We start from the raw sequence: 21,614 nt of genomic DNA on the forward strand, positions 1-21,614 counted from the left end.
AATGACACACAACCAACGCCAAACAGTGGTCAACGAACGGTCTTTATTAGTATTTTGAGCTGTCCAGGCAGAATTGCAGCAATGGTCTTAGGGAGCCGTTGATATCTGACATCACCGTTTACAAATCTGCCTTTTATTTATCCCATAATACGCGATAGTGTCTTCTTGGTTCGACAGCAGTGAATTCTCCGTGGAGTTTCTCAGAGTCCCGCTCGGGTCAGTCCATTATTTCACATCCCATGGGGGGTGTTTCCTCATTTTCATGACCATATATGGATAATCATGCACGAGCATTGACGGTAGAACAAAGTGGTATTCATCAACACGGAGGAGCATAGAGCCTGCTTACGCACCGTGTGATGAATCCCGACTTCCCTGTGCGTACACTAGTTCTACATTCCGTGCTTACGTGTGGAAATAGAAATGTTCTACGCACACTATTGATGAATGAGGGCCCAGGCTTCTTGCATTTTGGTTTTCTAATTTATACACACATATTAGTTGTGAAATACACAGTCAATGTTACCACACATGCTATTAATTGCACAGGGAACCATGTTAGGCTCTCATGAGCATTATTCTTCGCACTATCACAGAACAACAGAACACACATGCTGAGATGTTGAAACAAATACTCAACCATATCCAGAATCCGCCAATAGTACAAACTCCTACTCTTCCGGTTCCACAAGCACAGAGAGAGCCAGAATAGCCTATATCATTGATCTTCTCTCTAATGAAGCCCTCTCATGGGCTACAGCCATGTGGGATAGGCAGACTCCGACCTGTGCCGATGCAAATCTTTTCATAGTGGAGATGAAGACAGTTTTTGACCATGATGTAAGTGGCCACGATGCGGCTAAGCGTCTGATGGGTTTACGTCAGGGCTCATTCAGTGTGGCAGAGTTCTCTATTCGATTCCGTATCAGGGTGGAATAGGAAGGCCCTGATGGCAACTTTTACCCATGCCTTGTCAGAGAGAGTCAAAGAGGAATTATCCTCTCGGGACGTTCCCGACACGCTTGAGGGGTTAATTTGGTTGGCTATTAATAAGATAGATAGCCGAATCTGCGAACACAACCAAGAGAGAAAGAGTATTCTCACTTGCTCCGTGTCGGGAGTGGAGTTTACGGGCTCTCAGGAAGTCACCGAATTGCTCAGCGTCTCTCCTGGGAGTGACGAGCCCATGCAGTTGGGACGCTCACGGCTCTCCCAAGCAGAGAGAGAGAGGCGGATGAGCAGTGGAGCTTGTTTATAGTGTGGAGAGACAGGTCACTACCTTCGCAGGTGCCCCACAATGCAGGGAAGACCAGTCCAAGGAAACAAGTCAGAACTTGGGGAGGTTCTGCCGAGGCAGAATCATATCCCCACAGCAAGCGATAACCGCACATTCGTATCAGTCGAACTGTCCTTAGGTACAAATAAATACAGCCTCCCTGCTTTCGTGGACTCAGGAGCGGCTGGTTGTTTCATTGACTTGACCCTGGCCCGTAATCTTCACATACCTTTATTTTCCCTACCTGTTTCCCTTGACATCACTGCGCTGGATGGTCGTCCGTTGGGTACCGGGAAAGTGGAGGAAACTACGGGTCACATTAAGATGTGCATTGGCACACATTTTGAAATAATTATGTTTTTCCTTATCGACTCCCCAGAGTTACCTCTCATTTTAGGGCACCCATGGCTTGCTAAACACAATCCCCATATGGATTGAAATTTGGGAGGGGTACAGAAGTGGGGTCCCAGGTGTGCATCGCACTGTGTAGCACCCAACCCAGTTCCACTAGGTCCTTGTTCCCTCAGCCCTCCATGGCTACTGACGTCTCCGTTCATGGGTCCTCCTGTCCCATAGGGAAGGCCGCAGATGACATCTGCAACCCCAGTGCCATTGGGGTGCCTGTGGAGTATACTGAACTGAACGCGGTCTATCAGCAAGCAAAGCACCTTCGTCCTGCCCCCCCATAGGTCCTATGACTGTGCCATTGACCTCCTCCCGGGAACGACACCCCCTTTTCCATGTTGGGGCCTGAAACCATCGCTATGAATAGCTATATCGAGGAGGCTCTCGAGGCTGGTTTCATCCGCCCTTCTTCGTCCCCGGCAGGAGCTGGGTTTTTCTTTGTGGGGAAGAAAGATGGAGGGCTCAGACCCTGTATTGACTATAAGGGCCTGAACAAGATCACTGTTAAAAAACGCTACCCTCTCCCTCTCATGGCCATGGCATTTGAACGCCTGCAGGGGGCGTCCTTCTTCACTAAGTTGGATCTTAGAAATGCCTACAACCTGGTGCGTATACGGGAGAGGGATGAGTGGAAGACAGCCTTTAATACCCCCAGAGGACACTATGAATATCTTGTCATGCCTTTTGGCCTTTCCAACTCCCCTGTGGTCTTCTAGGCACTCGTAAACAACGTTCTCAGGGACATGCTTGAGATGTTTGTTTACGTGTATCTGGATGATGGTAGATGTGATGGCAGCCTGCACCACTTGTGCCGGAATAAGACGTCTCAACGTCCTCCGGCTGGTCTCCTCCAGCCCCCCCCTATTCCCTGACACCCCTGGTCGCATGTTGCTCTTGATTTTATTACTGGGTTACCCTTGTCAAGTGGTTCTACGGTCATCATGGTGGTGGTGGATCGATTCTCCATGTTTCCCACATAAGTGTCGCCTAGCGTCTGGTAAAGAGGTGGAGTTCAGCTGCATGTTTTTGCTTTTCAATGACATAGCAAAAAGTAAGACCCTTAAGTCAACTGCCCAGGAATGTACTGGATAATAAAAGCGGCCTGGTTGTTCTACTCAAACCTCAAAAATATAGAAAAAAACTATACAAATGATTTCTGCATAAAATGTTTACTACATCTGGAGTGTCCAAAAATCATATCATATTTGGACAAAATATTCAGCACCGGCAGGGGCGTTGCCAGAGTTTTAATTTTAAGGGGGGGGATCAGCTTAGCTTCTAAATGCTCAACTCACATCAGTTTTAACAGGGGGATAGAGACAAGTTCAATGATAATTTGCAATTCAGACTATTATTTTTATTATTATTTATTATTATTGTTATTTCTGAACATGAACAACTATCTGATAGTGGGAAAGGTACCAGGACTGTGAACAAAAAACCTTATTCGCTCAAATGATTCAAAACAAGGCTCATGAGGGGTCATTGTCCATTTAAAGGGGAACACTGCAAAAAATACAAAAAGAAAACACAGATCAATCAATATTTGTGAACATGAACTACTCTCCCCCAACAACCCTGTGATGTCATCAAGTATAAAGTCTGGAGCTGTCTCTTGTCTCTTTGGTTGTTTCTTTGGTGTGTGTTTTAATTATTCCCCTTACCTCTGTGATGTATGTATCGTACACAGTATGCAGAAATAGGCAAATACACCATTTTTAACTGCATGGGATTAGCATAAATTGGACATGTCTGTAAATGGGTCTCTTGGATATCCATGGAACCCATTTTCATTCAGATATCTTGAGGTGAAAGGTCAAGGGACCCCTTTGAAAATGGCCCTGCAATTCTTTCCTCTCTACAGCACATCACCCCCACCCTCATCCACCTCCACTGGCTCCCCATCAAATCCCGCATCACCTACAAAACCCTCCTCATCACTTACCTCCATGCTCTGGCACCTCAGTCCCTCACTGACCTCCTCCACCCTTACACTCAATCACGGTCCCTGCGATCCTCAGACACTGGTCAGCTATCCATTCCCCGAACCAGACTGCGGACCTTTGGAGACAGAGCTTTCAGCGTCACAGCTCCCACCCTCTGGAACTCCCTCCCCGAAGAACTCCGCAATGCCCCAACTCTGGACTCATAATTATAAAAAACTCCTCAAAACCCACCTCTTCAACTTGGCCTTTAACCCCTAATTTCCCACTTTGAATGTTGCGTCTGTCCACCACGTTTGTTATTTTTGTTTGTTTTCCCCCCCTATGTAAAGCGACCTTGGGTCTTATGAAAGGCACTATATGAAACAAAGTTATTATTATTATTATTATTATTATTATTATTATTATTATTATTATTATTATTATTATTATTATTATTATTATTATTATTATTATTATTATTATTATTATTATTATTATTATTATTATTATTATTATTATTATTATTATTATTATTATTATAATAATAATTGATAATAAGAAGTTTGCAATAGGGGTCTTCATAGATCTGAAGAAGGCGTTTGACACTATAAATCATGATATTCTGCTACTAAAATTGGAAAGGATATGGGATCAGAGGAGTAGGGCTCAAATGGTTAAAGAGTTACTTAGAACAAAGACAACAGTTTGTGCAGTTGGGGGAGTACAGGTCCACTCAGTCAAACATAATCTGTGGTGTGCCGCAAGGGTCAATTCTGGGCCTGAAACTATTCATACTGTATATAAATGATATAGGTAATGCGTCTAAAATATTGAAAATTTGTATTTTTGCTGACGATACAAATGTCTTCTGTGAGGGAGAGAACCTCCAAATGCTTTTAAAGAATGTCGCAGCTGAGCTAACCAAGCTGAAAGTGTGGTTTGATGTAAATAAATTATCATTAAGTATAAAAAAAAACAAATTCATGATATTTGGTAAACGTGATATACAAGTAAATACACCGGTTGAACTAATGATTGATAGTATTAAACTGGAGAGGGTATTTGAGAATACATTTCTGGGTGTGATAATAGACCACAAACTCAACTGGAAACCTCATATCAAATATGTCAGGACTAAATTGGCACGGAGTGTTGGTGTTTTATGCAAGATAAGAAACATTCTAAACCAAAAAACACTGTATACACTGTACTGTACACTCTTCCTATGAGCTACTGTGCGGAGGTGTGGGGTAATGAATGAAAACTTTATTTAACAGATTGCAGAATGGGTACAATACAGTACGGCTCAATACAGCAGTAATACCTACAAAAGCACTCTACAGCCAATATGCACCATGCAGAAAAAAGCAATAAGAATAATCAACAATGTAGGATATTATGAACACACCAATAACTTATTTATAAAGCTACAAGCATTGAAATGTATGGACCTAGTGGATTACAAAACTGCCCTACAAAGCCAGATACAAACTAATCCCAGGCAACATTCAAAAATGGTTCAGAGACAGGGAAGGAAAATATAACTTAACCCATTGCTCGCCAATGACTTGTTAACACGTCATTCTCCGCCATGCGTAATCTGCCAATGACGCCGTAAGGCGCCTTTGAGATCAATATTTCATATTTTCGTCATGGTACAGTATTCACATTTCACCCACGGAGTCTTGGCTGGTGCTGTAGGACTCCGCTCAACTCTGCAACGCTTCAATACCGCCACCTCGTGGCCGATCGACGAGTTGCCAAACCGGAAGTGGTCGGAAGTGCTTGGTCCGTCCCCTATTTTCGTCCGGCCACTCGGTGATCGTCCCGCGGCTCAATCCACACACCGTGGATATGGATTGTTGCCATAACTCAATAATCAACATTATTTTGACGTGTATTAGTAATATACAACCCGCTGAACCCGGCAATGGATCGCATCGATCAACATCCCATAATAGCGATCTTTTTGCTCCACTCTCATCACCCAACGCTACGAGGAGAGTGGAGACTGGGGTGAGTTTCAGCATTTTTCTTTACCATTTTCGATACAAACTGCTCTGATCAATATATCACCCATACTACATGAATCATTTAACGTCGGTCACGGAATTATAAACGACCCCCCCCCCCCTCAGTTCATCCGCGCATGATAAGTCATAACGTCTATGACCGTGTACAGTTGACATTTTTTATCTGCCGTCGATCGGTATCAAACTGCATTTGATGGTCTAATATATGCATTTATGGCTATATCTCACGTTCTATGAAATACTGCAGAAAACGATAAAAACATATTTATACTCTAGACCAGGGGTGGCCAACCAGTCAGAGACTAAGAGCCACAAAAAAATTACTGTGGTACCACAAAGAGCCACACCATATACCAGCGTTTCTCAACCTTTTTTTTCAGTCACGGCACCCTTCATGTGTTTATAGGTCTCACCCTCTGGCCTCTGAAGTTGCTAATGTCTTTTTTATTTGGGCCTCACAGGGTTAAAAGTACCCTGTGAGACCCACGGTTGCAAAATTACAAAATCACCTTTAGCCATTTAAAAAAATAATGTTTATTTAAAAAATGTTAAAGGGGAACTATTTTACTATTTCTTTCACTATTTGGGCACTTTTACACAATTCCTGTGAGTCTATGGAACACCTAGGTTTTTTTTCAAAAAAAATTCATTGTTTTGTATGTCTAATCAAGTACTAAAAACCGCATTTTTCTACCTCAAGATCTTAAGCCGTTTTGAGGCTGGGCTCCAACCACTGTGTGGCCTGGTGCCAACTGCCACATCAACTGCCACATTATTATGCAGCTGAGAAATCTCTGACATCACAGATATGCACATTTTCAGATGACTCAGTTCAGTGAGGGTGAATATTGTGAGAGGAGAATTGGAAGAATTCGCCAATATGAGAATTAGAGACATATATCCTATTAATATAAGTCCACATAGCTAAGAAACAATGGTAAACACTGAAAAAAGCCATTTATAAGATAGTTCCCCTTTAAGCACATGTATAGTCAATTGGTCCTGTTGTTCAGCCTCACAATGCTATTTGATAGTAAATGTGTTTATATGTCCCACCCTCTGGCCTCTGAAGTTGCTAATTTCTTTTTAATTTGGGCCTCACAGGGTTAACCTCTTAAGCCCGAGATATACAGTAAAAGTGTATATTTTCAGCATTATGTTTGTTTACCAATTATTTTAACTGTTATTAGTGAAATATAAGATTATAGAAATCTCAGGGCATTGAGTCGGAAACCGGCGCATATTGACAGGAGGAAGTGGCACAGCCAAAAGTGAGTGTAGTCTTTTGAAGGAAGAGACTCAGGGCTTTCAAATTTCGAAAAACTACCCTACCCAGCTCACACCAGCCCGTCAATCATCCGACTTCTGGATTTACTTTTTAATTTCTCTTATTTTTTGGGATGATCTCCCACAAACCTGAACGTTATTGCCATAAAACAGAACGCAGTTAGTTTCTCTACCTTTCTGTGAACGTCTTGCAAAAAACGGTGTTGCAATATGATGAAAAATGGTGGAGAAATTTACATTATAAAAAAGATGGCAGAATTCAGTACTGTATCTACAAAACCTTCTGTTTAATCATCTTCCCTTTATTCATTTGCTTAGATTTTTCAGGTCTGGTCAATTTTAGCATGGTGTTATTTACAGTCAAAGATAATTTCTTTTTTTTAAATAGAATTGATATTCTCCTTTGGTTCATTACAATTTACTCAAGCCTAGTAACAGACACACTATTTCTGACACTGATCCATATATGTCCCTAGATTCAGATACCAAGAACATGCAAATGGACCATTTAAAAAAAATTGTAAATGTTTATTCTACGTCCTTATGGAATGAGTGACATAAAAAAAAAAAAAAGTAAAAAAAAAAAAAAAAAGGTTAAAAAAAAATAAAAAAAAATATTTTTTTTAAAATTTTTTTAATTTTTTTTTATGGATGGAAGAGCCGCACATTGACGGGCAAAGAGCCGCATGCGGCTCGCGAGCCGCGGGTTGGCCACCCCTGCTCTAGACCGTATTTTTGTATGAATGAAAAAGTAAAACGTTCCTACATCCTGAACGATAGATAATTGATGTTGAATGGGCCATAGTAATGTCAATTTAGCAATACAATTTAAAAGGTTATAGCCCTGCAAAGAAGGTGAACATCTCCATAGACAAATAGAGCTGGCAGAGGATGGTTTAGGATGGGTACAATGCCCGGCGGAGGAGGGAGAGGGAATCTTAAACAACCAATGGTACACACCACACCACGCTGAAAAGCATGTGCATATCGGTGTGTGGAGTGAAGTTGTGGAATAATTTACCCGAATACATCAAACTGAGTAAACATGTGGCACAATTTAAAAAGCAGCTAAAAAAATACACATTAGAAAAATACAGAAATGAGTATTGAGGATAAACAAAGTTATGTTATATTATGTATGTAGTGCTGTACTATATTCACTGCTGTCAAGTGAATCAAGTTTTTTCTTGTAATCTTTTAATATAAGTAAAAGTATATTCTATATTGTAATGTACTAAATTATGTTATATCTAGTAAAATTGAATGGAAGAACAAATATAAATGTAAGGGGGTAGGGATCAATAAGCTAAGCTTCCCTCTACTCCTTTTTTGGACATGTCTGCTAACCAAACACATTCCCTTTTTTTCTTTTTTTAATGTTTTTCTTTTAATGTTTTTTTTTAATTTGCTGTTATGATTGTTTGGTTTGACGGAACAAGATACCGTGAGTTGTTTGGAGAAATATGGAGAATAACATGTCCAAAAATAAACTTTTCATTCATTCATTCATTATTATTACAAAGAGGGGACAAGCTAGCATGACATGCTTGATACCTATATGGATTCCTTGGGTTGTCTAGTTTCATATGATACCGTTACCTAAATAATGTGCACGCTAGAGCCTGTGAAAGTTGGCTAATGGGACTAAGATATATATTTTTTGTTTTTTGTTTTTGAAAAATATTTTTAGGAGGGCTAAAGGAATTGAAAGGGGGGCTTGAGCCTGCCTAAAAAGGGTCTGGAGACACCACTGAGCGTTAACAGAATAAACATGTTAAGCATGCCACATTTCCTAACTTTTCATTTGTCTTAACCAATATGCTGATGACCACAAACGTCATTATTTTTCTGGGAGAATATGTTCTCCAGATGTGAGAGAAGACTCTGGTAGTGACACAGTGGCGTGTTGCCAACAATCCTTGAACCCACGGGGGAATTTCCAGAAACGTGTTGTTCATTATCACTGGCTGGCGAGACATCAAAGATGCAAGTGTAATTTAATTTAAAAATTATTCAATACATCAAGAATAATATCTTTCTTTTTCAGTTACCTAGGTAACTGTGTAATTAGATATTTTCCGGTACCACCTTTTCACTGAAACAAGTACTGAACTTTCAGTGTCGGCTGATGGAGTACAGATTCTATCCATCGCTTTTACTGAGCAGTATACTGTAGTCATTGGACAAAAATGATTGAGATATATAATAAATTATTTCTCCATTAGAGAGATCTAACATATGTGTCAAAAAAAAAGAATACATCATGCAACAATTCCAGACTCATTTTTGCCTATGTTTTCTTTTACCATAGGTGTTGTGAAGGATCAGATTAAACCGAATATATATATTTATTTATGGATATATATTTAATAGTATTTGTATATTGTTTGCTATCCCCTGTATATTCCTTGTACAATATGCACTGAATATCCCTTTAGTCTACTAAACAGCCCATAATAGTTTCATTCTACCATTGGACGAGAACCTGGCGCCAGCAGCCATGCCCCTTGGTTCAAGTTCAATCGTGCCGACCAACATGTCGTGGCAAGCCCGGTTCCGCATAGGAATACGTCTGGCGAAATACGAATGGTACTATTTGTTCACAGCGCATATATATATGGCGCAAGTAAAGTAGAACTTTCTTTTAGTCCATTAGTTCTTTACCCTCCAACCTAGTAACAGACGCAAAGCCTCACCCACGACGCACGTGTGGTGCAGTAAGGCCTACTTGGCCTCAGAATAGGCATTGAGATATCGTGTGGATTAATAGTTGAATTGTCATAGTTTGGCACTATACCGTCGAGTTGGACGTATTTCTATTAAGCTAATAATAGTCTATTATGTATGGTGCATCGTTCGGTTAGAGTTATAAAGTGAGCAGCACCCCCATCGTTCCTGACGTTATCTGGAGTCTTAACCAGGCTGGGCAGACCACGTGTGGTGCTTGCATCCGAGGAGCTCCGGGCCAGGACGAGTGGACCTGTACATTGGATTACTTTACCCGGACGACGGCGAGCCTTCCACGGCTTGGATTATCTACATGCTTTGGGTGCTTTGATTATTCCATGGATAACGACCAACACTGCTGAGTGTTGGAACTACCCCCCGGAGAGGAGTCCAGGTGAGACGGCGCTCTACCCCGAGTGAGGTCGCCTCACGTCTCTTCATCTGTGGACCGGCAGCTACCGTCCACCAGAGGGTCCAGCTGTATTCGTCTGTGGACCGAGGTTCTGTGGGCATCGTGTTCAGGACTCTGAATTCTCCCAAGAAATCGTCGGCCAGATGGGATACCGCCAGCGGCTCTTCTAACCCCCCCCTACTGTCTTACAACCAGCGGGACCCCCCCCCCCCCTTAGTGTATCCAGCTATAATCATTTAAGTACCTTCGCTATAGTTCCCTAAAGAACCAGGTTGTATATTTGCTCCCTGCGTAACCAGAGATTGGACATTCAGTGTTGATTTACCTACGAATACTCATTTGCCATACAAGTGCATTTCAAATCATAAATGTCATTAAGTGAACGTTGTATATACCCTTTGCTATATAAAATATTCGATTTATACATTTGTGTGGACTTCGTTTCATCAGGTGGGAAAGTGTTCATCATATCTATATCATGTACTGGATGGCCAGAAGTTAAAGTACAAGAGGTAGTGGTTTAATAATACCATACTTATCAATACAGTCAGGGAATTGTACCCCTCAGTTACAATTGGTCCTTCGAGCCGGAGGGTAACTAGTGTAATATTAATATAGTGTTATTAATATTGAAATGGCCTATGATGAACACTCCACGAAACGGTCCTCCTAACGTAGAACGCCCGCAGCGCAGACGACAGCCACCTCAGTACTTAGAGGATTACGCTGTCAGTCAACTACCTAACCTTCGACAAACGGTAAACGCGGTAAAAGTAGAAAGTAAAATTATGTCTGACCTTAACGACCAGGTTTCCCCGACCACAGAGGCCCTAGTAGGTTCTAATGTAACTGACCAAGCTCACGGTGGGGACCAGGAGGGAGCTGACATGCCTTTACCCCCCGCCAATACCGAAGAAGTAGTCCCCGACCAGCCCCGGGAGGAAGACAACCCTACAGAGAGAGAACTCTGCACGGAAGAAGAGGAGGAGAGCGCCGAGGAAATAGAGCTCCAGGACTCCCCCACGAGCGGCTCACCCAGGAGCGGCTCACCTCTACAACCGTCTTCCCCCAGCGAAGCGGAGAGGATGCTACAACAGGCGTTCCTCGTCAGCCTGACAGCCTCTACCGAACGCGATCGACTTCAGGGTGAACGCGATCGACTTCAGGGCGAACGCAATCGACTCCAAGCACAGCAACGGAGCGAAGAAGAGCGCATACGCCTGGAGATGAGACGCCTTCAGACGGAAGAGAATATGGCAAGAGACCGGGCCGACGCACAGCGCGCCGCTGCCGGTGCCCAAAGAGAAGCGGATCTCACCAAGCGCGAAGTCGAGCGCGACAAGTTACAAGCGCAGCTAATGGAGCAGCTGATCCTCAAAGCAACACCCTCTCCCTCCGCCAGGGGTTCAAGGAACTCGTCGAGACAACAGTCAAGGGCAGCGTCTCCTAACCGAGCAAGCGACCCTGAACCTGACCAACAGACCAAGCCTATACCCCCCGCAGACCCCCTTCCCAGACCGGTCCAAGCGAGACCCAGCTACAAGGAAGGAGCGGCATAAACTGCGGAGAAGCTAAATAAACGACTACAGGATCTAGAGGACCTGATAGAAGAAGAAGAGGGAGAGGAGGAGAACCAAGCCCGACGACAGCACAGTACTCCACCGGACCAGGAGGTCCAGTACAGCCCAGGCTATACCCCCGCGGCGCTGCGCTACAGACCCCCGACTCTATTCACGGGTGAGCACGACGCACGACCAGCCCCGAGGAATAGCACCTGGACCAGCGGGCCATGGTACCCTGTCGGTACCAGCCCACAGAGAGGCGCAAGAGGAGACTCGCCTAGGAGGTCTCTCCCCCAACGCTCGCCGATGTATCAGCCATCCACGGCGTCATACATTGCCACGCCGTCGTTTCCAGACTTCACCTATGAGAATCGAGCACAGTACACGGAGCTCCGGATGTGCTTAGACAATGATGGTGGATGTCGCTGATGAACGCCACAAGTATGCAATATTACTGAAGCACCTGAAAGTACCGCGAGCGCACAATATAGCGCTAGCCTATGCCACCTCTACGACCCCATACACCGCGGCCCTAGCAGCGCTGGACCAGAGATATGGACGTATATGGGATTACGTAATCCAAGAGATAAGGCATATTGATCGCCTACCCCCAGCAACAGACAATCGCTCATTAGACGACCTGTCAATCAAAGTGCAGTCCCTGGTAGGGATGCTGGGAGCGCAACGGGAAAAGGGCATGCACGAGCTATACGCCAACTCTAACGTCGAGAGGATTCTAGAGAAGCTGCCACCCGCAAGACAAGAGCGTTTTAGGCGGCAGAGAGACTACCGGGATCCTAACGGCCCCGAACCATCCCTCCTTGATCTAGCCGACTTCCTGGCGAAAGAAGTCAGCAGCTTACGACTGGATACGTTCGGGCGGAGCACGCCAAGCTCCAGAGAGGGACCCAGGAGAATAAATGATGGAAGAAGATCGGTGACTGTCATGCACCAATCAGAGTCAGTACCGAGCAGTAAGAGCCACAGCACCCCCTCGAGAAAAGAGAAGTGGAAGATGGTGTGCCCCTACTGTGAGAAAGAACACTGGCTGTCACAATGTGACCTGTTCACAAAGATGAATGCAGAAGAAGTGAGTCAATGGATAAAGTCCAACAGGCGCTGTTACCGATGTGCGCGCAGTCACATGGCAGCCGAATGCCGCCTAAAGAAAAGGTGCAGTCGGTGTGACGGAGCCCATCTAGATATACTACACGACAGTAACAGAAGACGGCCTACACCTGCACCATCGAGCGGCACCAAGGCAAGTGTCATGTACATTGACCCCGCCAGCAGCAGCGGCGCCCAAGTGCTCTTAAAGGTAGTCCGTGTGACATTGAGCTACCAAGATAAAGTCATGGACACTTACGCCGTCCTTGATGACGGGTCAGAGAAGACCCTTCTGCTCGCGTCCGCTGCGGCCCAGCTGGGACTGCGGGGGAGCGAGAACCAAATGACGATTCGGACAATAAGAAGAGATTTAAAGACGATAAAGGGCGAGAATGTCTCCTTCACTATCGCAGCAAGCGGGCAGCCAGAGCGACGGTATAGGATTACAAATGCTTTCACCAGCCAAGAAATAGGACTATCGCAGTACACCTACCCCATCGCCAAGCTGATGGATAAATATGTGCACCTGCGTCAACTACCTATCCCGCTCATAGACGGCGCCACCCCGACCCTGCTGATAGGCTCCGACCATGCAGAACTCATAGTCCCGATTGACCGGGTCCATACAGGACCCCGAGGCTGTCCTGCAGCAGTCGAGACCCGCCTAGGGTGGACACTACAAGGCCCCCTCGCTAAATCTCTCAACCGAACAGCAGCCACTAGCTGCCTCCACTCCAGAGCGACAGAAGGAGACACCACACTCCTGCAGCATGTCGAGAAGAAAATTGACTGGCGACGTCGTGCGCTGCTCCGCGCCTCCCTGATCAAAGACGGCTTTGATCTCCGGCAGCGGGCCAGCAGCGACCCCCCAGTATTGTTTGCACTACAGAAACACGTCGCAGAGGACCCAGCAGCAGATGAAGAGGTCCGACACAGTGTGAAGAACAGTTTCTACGTGGACAACTGTTTACAAAGCGTTTCGACTCAAGAAGAAGCCGAGGCTCTCCTAATCAAGCTACGCGCCTCCCTGATCAAAGGCGGCTTTGATCTCAGGCAGTGGGCCAGCAGTGACCCGCACGTATTGCGCAGCCTCTCCCCCGCGGACAAGGCTGCCAGCAGCGAGACCTGGATGGCGACCATCCCAGGAGAAGCCCAAGAAATGACACTAGGACTAGTCTGGCGCTTCAAAACAGACTCGCTCCACTATAGACACAAACCCCTGACCACGGAGCAGGGAAGGTCGACGGCGACACCGACCACCAGACGGAGTGTGTACAGAACACTCGCCAGACAATATGACCCGTTGGGATGTATTCTACCTTACACCACCAGGGCAAAGATGATTGTACGAGCACTATGGGACAAGGACCAGGGCTGGGACGACCCAATACCCGCACACCTTGCCTCCACATGGAGAGAGTGGGAGACGGAACTCCGCTCACTCCCAGGCGTCAATATACGCCGCAGCTACTTCCCATCCACAGTGAGGCCAGAGACATGCAAGATTGATCTACACGTCTTCAGCGACGCCTCCGAAGTAGCCTATGGATCGGTGGCCTACTTGCGTGCCCAAGAGAAGGGAGGAAAGATACACACTGCTTTCATCCTGGCTCGCTCAAGAATAGCCCCACGAAAGCAACAATCTATCCCGCGTCTAGAGCTCTGCGCAGCCCTAGCAGGAGCGCATCTAGCCACGTTAATCCAACGTGAACTCACCATTCCGGTGCACAGAACAATCTTGTGGTCAGATTCCACGACAGTACTCACATGGATCAAGTCTGATTCATGCAGATACAAAGTCTTCGTGGGAGTCAGAGTCACCGAGATTCAAGAGTTAACAGAAGCAGCGAGCTGGCGGTATGTGGACACCAAACACAACCCAGCTGACGTCATCACCCGGGGAATGTCCCTGGATGACCTCACCCATCGCAACATCTACAGTGACGGACCAGAATTCCTCAAGCTCCCGGAAGAAGAGTGGCCTACGCCCACCCCACGGGAAGCAAGTAAAGAGGAGGCTGAGAACAAGAAACCTATGTTCTGTGGACTGAGCACAGTCGCCTCCACAGACCCCAACATAGATGACTGCATTACCCTACAGAGTGCGCAACTAAAGACATTCCTGTGGCACCACCCAGAGAGTCAGTCCACCACTGACATTTCAGCAGCTGACTACGAAGAAGCAGAACTTCTTCTACTACAACGAGCCCAGAGAGACTCGTTCCCCGATGAGCTAGACTGTCTACAGGGAGAAAAGCCCGTCCCATCAGACAGCAGACTGCTCCACCTGGCACCCGAGAGTGACGCCCATAATCTCATCAGAGTGGGTGGTCGCCTGCGGAGAGCCCCCGATCTACCGGATGACATTAAGTACCCGATAGTCTTGAACAGCCGACACAAGGTCACAGAGCTGATCATAAAGAAATACGACGAGGATGTACACCACGCAGGAGCAGAGAGAGTCTTCGCGGAGATCAGACGTCGCTATTGGATACTTCAAGGAAGAGAAGCGGTGCGACGCTTCCAGCGAACCTGTCTAGACTGCCGAAAGTGGCGCGCGCAGCCCAGCATACCACGGATGGCTGACCTACCCCCCTGTCGCCTCCGACTCGGCGACAAGCCATTCCACTCCACAGGCATGGACTGTTTTGGCCCGTTGTATATAAAGAGAGGAAGAGGAACCGAGAAGCGGTGGGGTATTGTATTCAAATGCATGACCACCAGAGCGATCCATATCGAACTCCTTCCGACCATGAGCACAGACTCATTCCTTATGGCCTTCCGAAGATTCACATCACGGAAAGGAAAACCGTCTACATTGTTGTCTGATCACGGGACAAACTTCAAAGGCGGAGAAAGAGAGCTGAGAGAGAGCTTCCAAGCTATGGGCCCAGAACTTAAGACCCACCTCGCTCCATCCCAGATTGACTTCCAGTTTAATCCCCCGAACGCACCCCACTTCGGTGGAACCTGGGAAAGAGAAGTACGTTCTATAAAGACAGCCCTGTACGCCGTGCTTGGGGCCCAGACTGTGGCAGAGGAAGTCCTAATGACAGTCCTCACGGAGATCGAGGGAGTATTGAACTCCAAGCCCCTCGGTTACGTCTCCAGTGATATAGCAGATGTCGACCCAGTCACCCCCAACACACTCTTAATGGGGCGGCTGGACCCCGCGCTACCCCAGACAATGTACAGGCCTGAAGAAGCGAACGGCCGAAGAATGTGGAGGTACAGTCAAGTGCTAGCTGACAAGTTTTGGAGCAGCTTCCTACTCCACTACCTACCGTCTCTACAGACCCGCCAGAAGTGGGTAAAAGAGAGAGACAATTTGACAGAAGGAACAGTCGTCATGATTATCGACCAGTCACTACCCAGAGCTATGTTTCAAGTTTCAAGTTTCTTTAATAGTTGTCATACAGAAGTACAGAATACTTTTGTACAAAATGCTTCTTACTGTTGCGCTCCAGAGACTGTGCATGACAAGATAAGTATGAAATAAAAACATAGTAAAAATTAGAAGAAAAAAAAGAGGTCACAGTGTTCAGTTTAGACATATGTACAATGTTCGTAGACGTAGTTACCATACAATATACAATACTGTGCAGTGTACTAATATACAATACTATATAGTGCAAGGCATAAATGGACGAGGTGCAGTTTAGGTACAATTCACAGTAGGTGTACGAGTTGTAGTGCAAATCCTTTATCAATAAATATAAAGTGTAAGTGTGTTTGTGTGATCTAAGTGTGGAGAGTGGGTGCTGCAGTGTGTTGTTTGTTTGAGTGAGTGTGTGTGTGCGTGTGGGTGTGTGTGCTGTGTGCATTTGATGGTTGTTGCATAGTGATTATTGTTCGTTTAGCGATTATTGTTCGTTTAGCAGCCTGATGGCCTGGGGATAGAAGCTCCTTCTGAGTCTTTCTGTGCTCGCCATAAGACTCCGGTATCGCTTGCCTGACGGCAGCAGTTCAAAGAGGCAGTTGTTCGGGTGGCTCGAGTCCTTAATAATTCTCTTAGCCTTCCCCTTGCACCGCTTGTTGTAAATGTTCTGGAGGGTGGGAAGCCCCCCTCTAATTGTGCGTTCGGCTGAACGTGTCACTCTTTGTAGTCTGCTACGGTCTTGTGCAGTGCTATTCCCAAACCAGGAGGTGATGTTGCCGGTCAGGATGCTCTCTATTGTACATGAGTAGAAGTTCCTAAGGATCTTCTGGCTGACTTGGAACTTCCTTAGGCGCCTGAGGAAGTAGAGGCGTTGTCGTGCCTTCTTCACAACACTGTCAATGTGTGTGGTCCATGACAAGTCCTCGGATATGTGGACTCCGAGGTACTTGAAACTGTTCACTCTCTCAACTGGTGCCCCGTCGATGCTGAGGGGGCTGTAGTCCTTGACCCCCGACCTCCTGAAGTCCACAATCATCTCTATGTGGCCGGCTGGCCGCGTAAGCAAAGTGATCACCGGTGCCGATGGCAAGGTCCGAGCAGCTGAAGTGCTCGTCCAAGGGCGAACTTACACACGACCCGTGGCGAGGCTAATAGAACTGCCCCGACTCCCAGACACTATCGATGATGACCATGACCCCATGACTTTGTGAGTTGACTGACCCTTACAGCGGACCTTGAGTGGTAGACAGTGCGGTTAATCTGTCTCTGCTTAGCTAATTAGGTGGGACTAATTAGGGGGCGGCTGTTGTGAAGGATCAGATTAAACCGAATATATATATTTATTTATGGATATATATTTAATAGTATTTGTATATCGTTTGATATCCCCTGTATATTCCTTGTACAATATGCACTGAATATCCCTTTAGTCTACTAAACAGCCCATAATAGTTTCATTCTACCATTGGACGAGAACCTGGCGCCAGCAGCCATGCCCCTTGGTTCAAGTTCAATCGTGCCGACCAACATGTCGTGGCAAGCCCGGTTCCGCGTAGGAATACGTCTGGCAAAATACGAATGGTACTATTTGTTCACAGCGCATATATATATGGCGCAAGTAAAGTAGAACTTTCTTTTAGTCCATTAGTTCTTTACCCTCCAACCTAGTAACAGACGCAAAGCCTCACCCACGACGCACGTGTGGTGCAGTAAGGCCTACTTGGCCTCAGAATAGGCATTGAGATATCGTGTGGATTAATAGTTGAATTGTCATAGTTTGGCACTATACCGTCGAGTTGGACGTATTTCTATTAAGCTAATAATAGTCTATTATGTATGGTGCATCGTTCGGTTAGAGTTATAAAGTGAGCAGCACCCCCATCGTTCCTGACGTTATCTGGAGTCTTAACCAGGCTGGGCAGACCACGTGTGGTGCTTGCATCCGAGGAGCTCCGGGCCAGGACGAGTGGACCTGTACATTGGATTACTTTACCCGGACGACGGCGAGCCTTCCACGGCTTGGATTATCTACATGCTTTGGGTGCTTTGATTGTTCCATGGATAACGGCCAACACTGCTGAGTGTTGGAACTACCCCCCGGAGAGGAGTCCAGGTGAGACGGCGCTCTACCCCGAGTGAGGTCGCCTCACGTCTCTTCATCTGTGGACCGGCAGCTACCGTCCACCAGAGGGTCCAGCTGTATTCGTCTGTGGACCGAGGTTCTGTGGGCATCGTGTTCAGGACTCTGAATTCTCCCAAGAAATCGTCGGCCAGATGGGATACCGCCAGCGGCTCTTCTAACCCCCCCCTACTGTCTTACAACCAGCGGGACCCCCCCCCCCCCCTTAGTGTATCCAGCTATAATCATTTAAGTACCATCGCTATAGTTCCCTAAAGAACCAGGTTGTATATTTGCTCCCTGCGTAACCAGAGATTGGACATTCAGTGTTGATTTACCTACGAATACTCATTTGCCATACAAGTGCATTTCAAATCATAAATGTCATTAAGTGAACGTTGTATATACCCTTTGCTATATAAAATATTCGATTTATACATTTGTGTGGACTTCGTTTCATCAGGTGGGAAAGTGTTCATCATATCTATATCATGTACTGGATGGCCAGAAGTTAAAGTACAAGAGGTAGTGGTTTAATAATACCATACTTATCAATACAGTCAGGGAATTGTACCCCTCAGTTACAATAGGCATTTCTCAAGGGTTTACAGTATATGGATCCACTTATTCAATTGGTCTGACATTTGACAGGAGCAGAGTTGAGCATAAAATGAAATCAGTGTTTTTACATTTGATCAAATAAAAAATAAAAAAGACTGTGTACCTAATGCAAAACTACATCTTTCCATGAAAAGGATTAGTGCATTTGAAGACCATTAGCAAACACTATAAAACACATTTTCTCAAAGATTAAGTTAAAACATTTACCTTTATTGGTTTGTTTACTTTTACACATACAAAACATTAAAAGATACATTATATAATGCAGAGGAATGTGGGGGAGAATTGCCTAAAACCCCCCAGGGGCTTGAAAGTGGCATTCTCCATCATTACACTGCAGGAAGTAGTTTACAGTTACAGTTAGTTTTTATCGTATTTATGAATAAGTTAAAAACATCACAACAAGACACTAAACATAAATGTATTTCATAGTTATAAGACACACACACACACACACACACACACCTACACACACACACACACACACACACACACACACACACACACACACACACACACACACACACACACACACACACACACACACACACACATACACACACACTATCCCTATCCCTAATAAACTAAGTATACACTCGTTAGATTTGACTTTGAGAAAATAGATAGTTACAAGGATTGCTTGTAACAGTAAAATTATTCAATAATCAGATATAAAGATTATGAACTTACACAATACGGTTTGGTTGTAATACTTACAGTTTTGATTTTCAGTGCTACAATGGGGGGAAATCACAGGTGGAACCTCACTCAGGCCTACAGTATACAACCAGCGGGAAACGCACGCACACACACACACACACACACACACACACACACACACACACGCACACACGCACACACGCACACACACACACACAATATTTATTATTATTATTATTATTATTATTATTATTATTATTATTATTATTATTATTATTATTATTATTATTATTATTATTATTATTATTATTATTATTATTATTATTATTATTATTATTTTGCCATCACTTTTATAGTCAAATCATGCCTCCCCCTGATAAATTATTCTTTATTTTATTTTTTTAACTGTGCATTATATATAATTATATTTTTTAACTGAACTGAACCGGAAACAACGTCGGCGATATGATGACTACTTCCGGGGTCAACTTGTGCATTCGAAAAAAAGTTACCAGAGAGAGAGAGACAGCAGCTGCATTAGCATGTGAATTCTTACAACGTTGTGAGCTGTGTTGTTGTTAACTTATTAATAGTTATTAACAGCTTATTTTCGAGATAAACATTAACGGTCAGCGGTTCAAAAGTTGTCTTTCGTTAAAGTCGAGATGGTGTTTTATTTCACGAGTGCCGGTGAGTAAAAACTGAAGAGCCCACATAGTAACTAGCTAAGAGCTAGCTAAGGGCTAGCATGCTAACGTCAGAGAAAGACAGTTAACAGCTGGCCTTAGCCATAGGAATACCTACCTTTATACTAGTACGTTCAATATATAGTAGCAGTACTGTAGAGAATAATATAGTACGATTCAACGCGAAGAGAAATATAGCAAATGTCTCACTTTACTCGCGTTAGGTTGACAGTTGATAACTAGCGAAACTGATCATGCCTTGGTCTCAGCCGTAGCATTGTTAACATGACACCGTATTTATACATGTATTTACATTTACAGTATATATATTTATCCACATGTCTCTGATTATATCGGCATATAATCATTTTACTATATATATATCTGTATATACCACCCTTACCTACTCTTATTAATTGTACTTGTACCACTGGTCAGTATGACTTACTACCATAGTGTTTTTATACCTGTATCAATGTACATTAGATACGATTAAAATGTATTGTCATCATACAGCACAAGTATGTACTACTAAAATAGGTTGGCAATGGCATCCAACCAGAGTGCAAATGTAACTGTAAAGTGCAATATCAATACATACAGTATTGTCGTTGCTAGTGTATAGTCAACTGAGTTGTCTCTTGTTGCTGCTGTAGTCAACTGAGCTGAATGTTGTTGCTGGTGTAGTCAACTCTGAGCTGTACATGTATAGATGTAGCACTAGCAGTAGCAGTACTGTATCTGTATGTCAGGCTCGAGGCTCACTCACCTGACTGAAATCAGCTACTCTGGTCTATTTTCGAGACGAGTCACCAAGTAATCTCAAACAAATCCTGTTGTTTTCCTCTCCTAGTGGTGGACCCTCCCTACACCATCTATATGGGGAAAGACAAGTATGAGAGTAAGTAGATCACTCTCTCGTTCACTCACACATACACACACTAAGGCTGTCACTTTTTCTTTGAAATTCAAACTATGCATCCACAGAGCTTTTTAGAAAGGTGCGGAATAAAAATATTGCTTTTCACCCCCGGAAAATATTGATCAATGAATTTATCATAAAAAAAAACATTGGCAGGTCCAAAATGAATGTAGTTTACATGTAAGCTACTACTTCCCATTTCCCCATGTGGAACGCATCCGATTGGATATATGACATGCTTGTGCTCCAGTGCGACATCTAGTGGATGTATGTATGTTATCTATAGCACCTTTAAGTCTTCTATTCATTCCAAACAAACTGCTGCTACTTGTGACTCACTTCCAGTGTGCTGGATGATTCAGATCAGCCAGGGACGGCAAAAACTGTTGTGCTTCTCTCCGTCTCTCCTCTCTGCCAAGGCTGGGGTTATAGTAGAGGATTCTGATTACATAACCTTACTTTGAACAAGTCTTTGAAGTCTCTTTTATTTTGG

General features: G+C 44.6%; 1 protein-coding gene across 2 annotated transcripts in view; it reads left to right on the forward strand.

Moving 5' to 3' along the window:
- Positions 1-20,031: 20,031 nt before the first annotated feature.
- Positions 20,032-21,614, forward strand: part of ccdc25 (coiled-coil domain containing 25) — a 29,136-nt gene continuing 27,553 nt past the window's right edge. The window contains exons 1-2 of one of the 2 annotated variants that reach the window (XM_084315416.1): positions 20,032-20,203; positions 21,053-21,100. In XM_084315416.1, the coding sequence (XP_084171542.1) occupies positions 20,179-20,203; positions 21,053-21,100 (73 nt within the window). In that variant the 5' untranslated portion in view covers positions 20,032-20,178. Of the gene's footprint in view, positions 20,204-21,052; positions 21,101-21,614 lie in introns of those variants that run through there. The other variant, XM_084315417.1, reaches the window with a different exon arrangement.

This window comes from Notolepis coatsorum (genome assembly GCF_963971535.1).
Source record: "Notolepis coatsorum genome assembly, chromosome: 5".
In the NCBI taxonomy this organism is placed as follows: Eukaryota; Metazoa; Chordata; class Actinopteri; order Aulopiformes; family Paralepididae; genus Notolepis; species Notolepis coatsorum.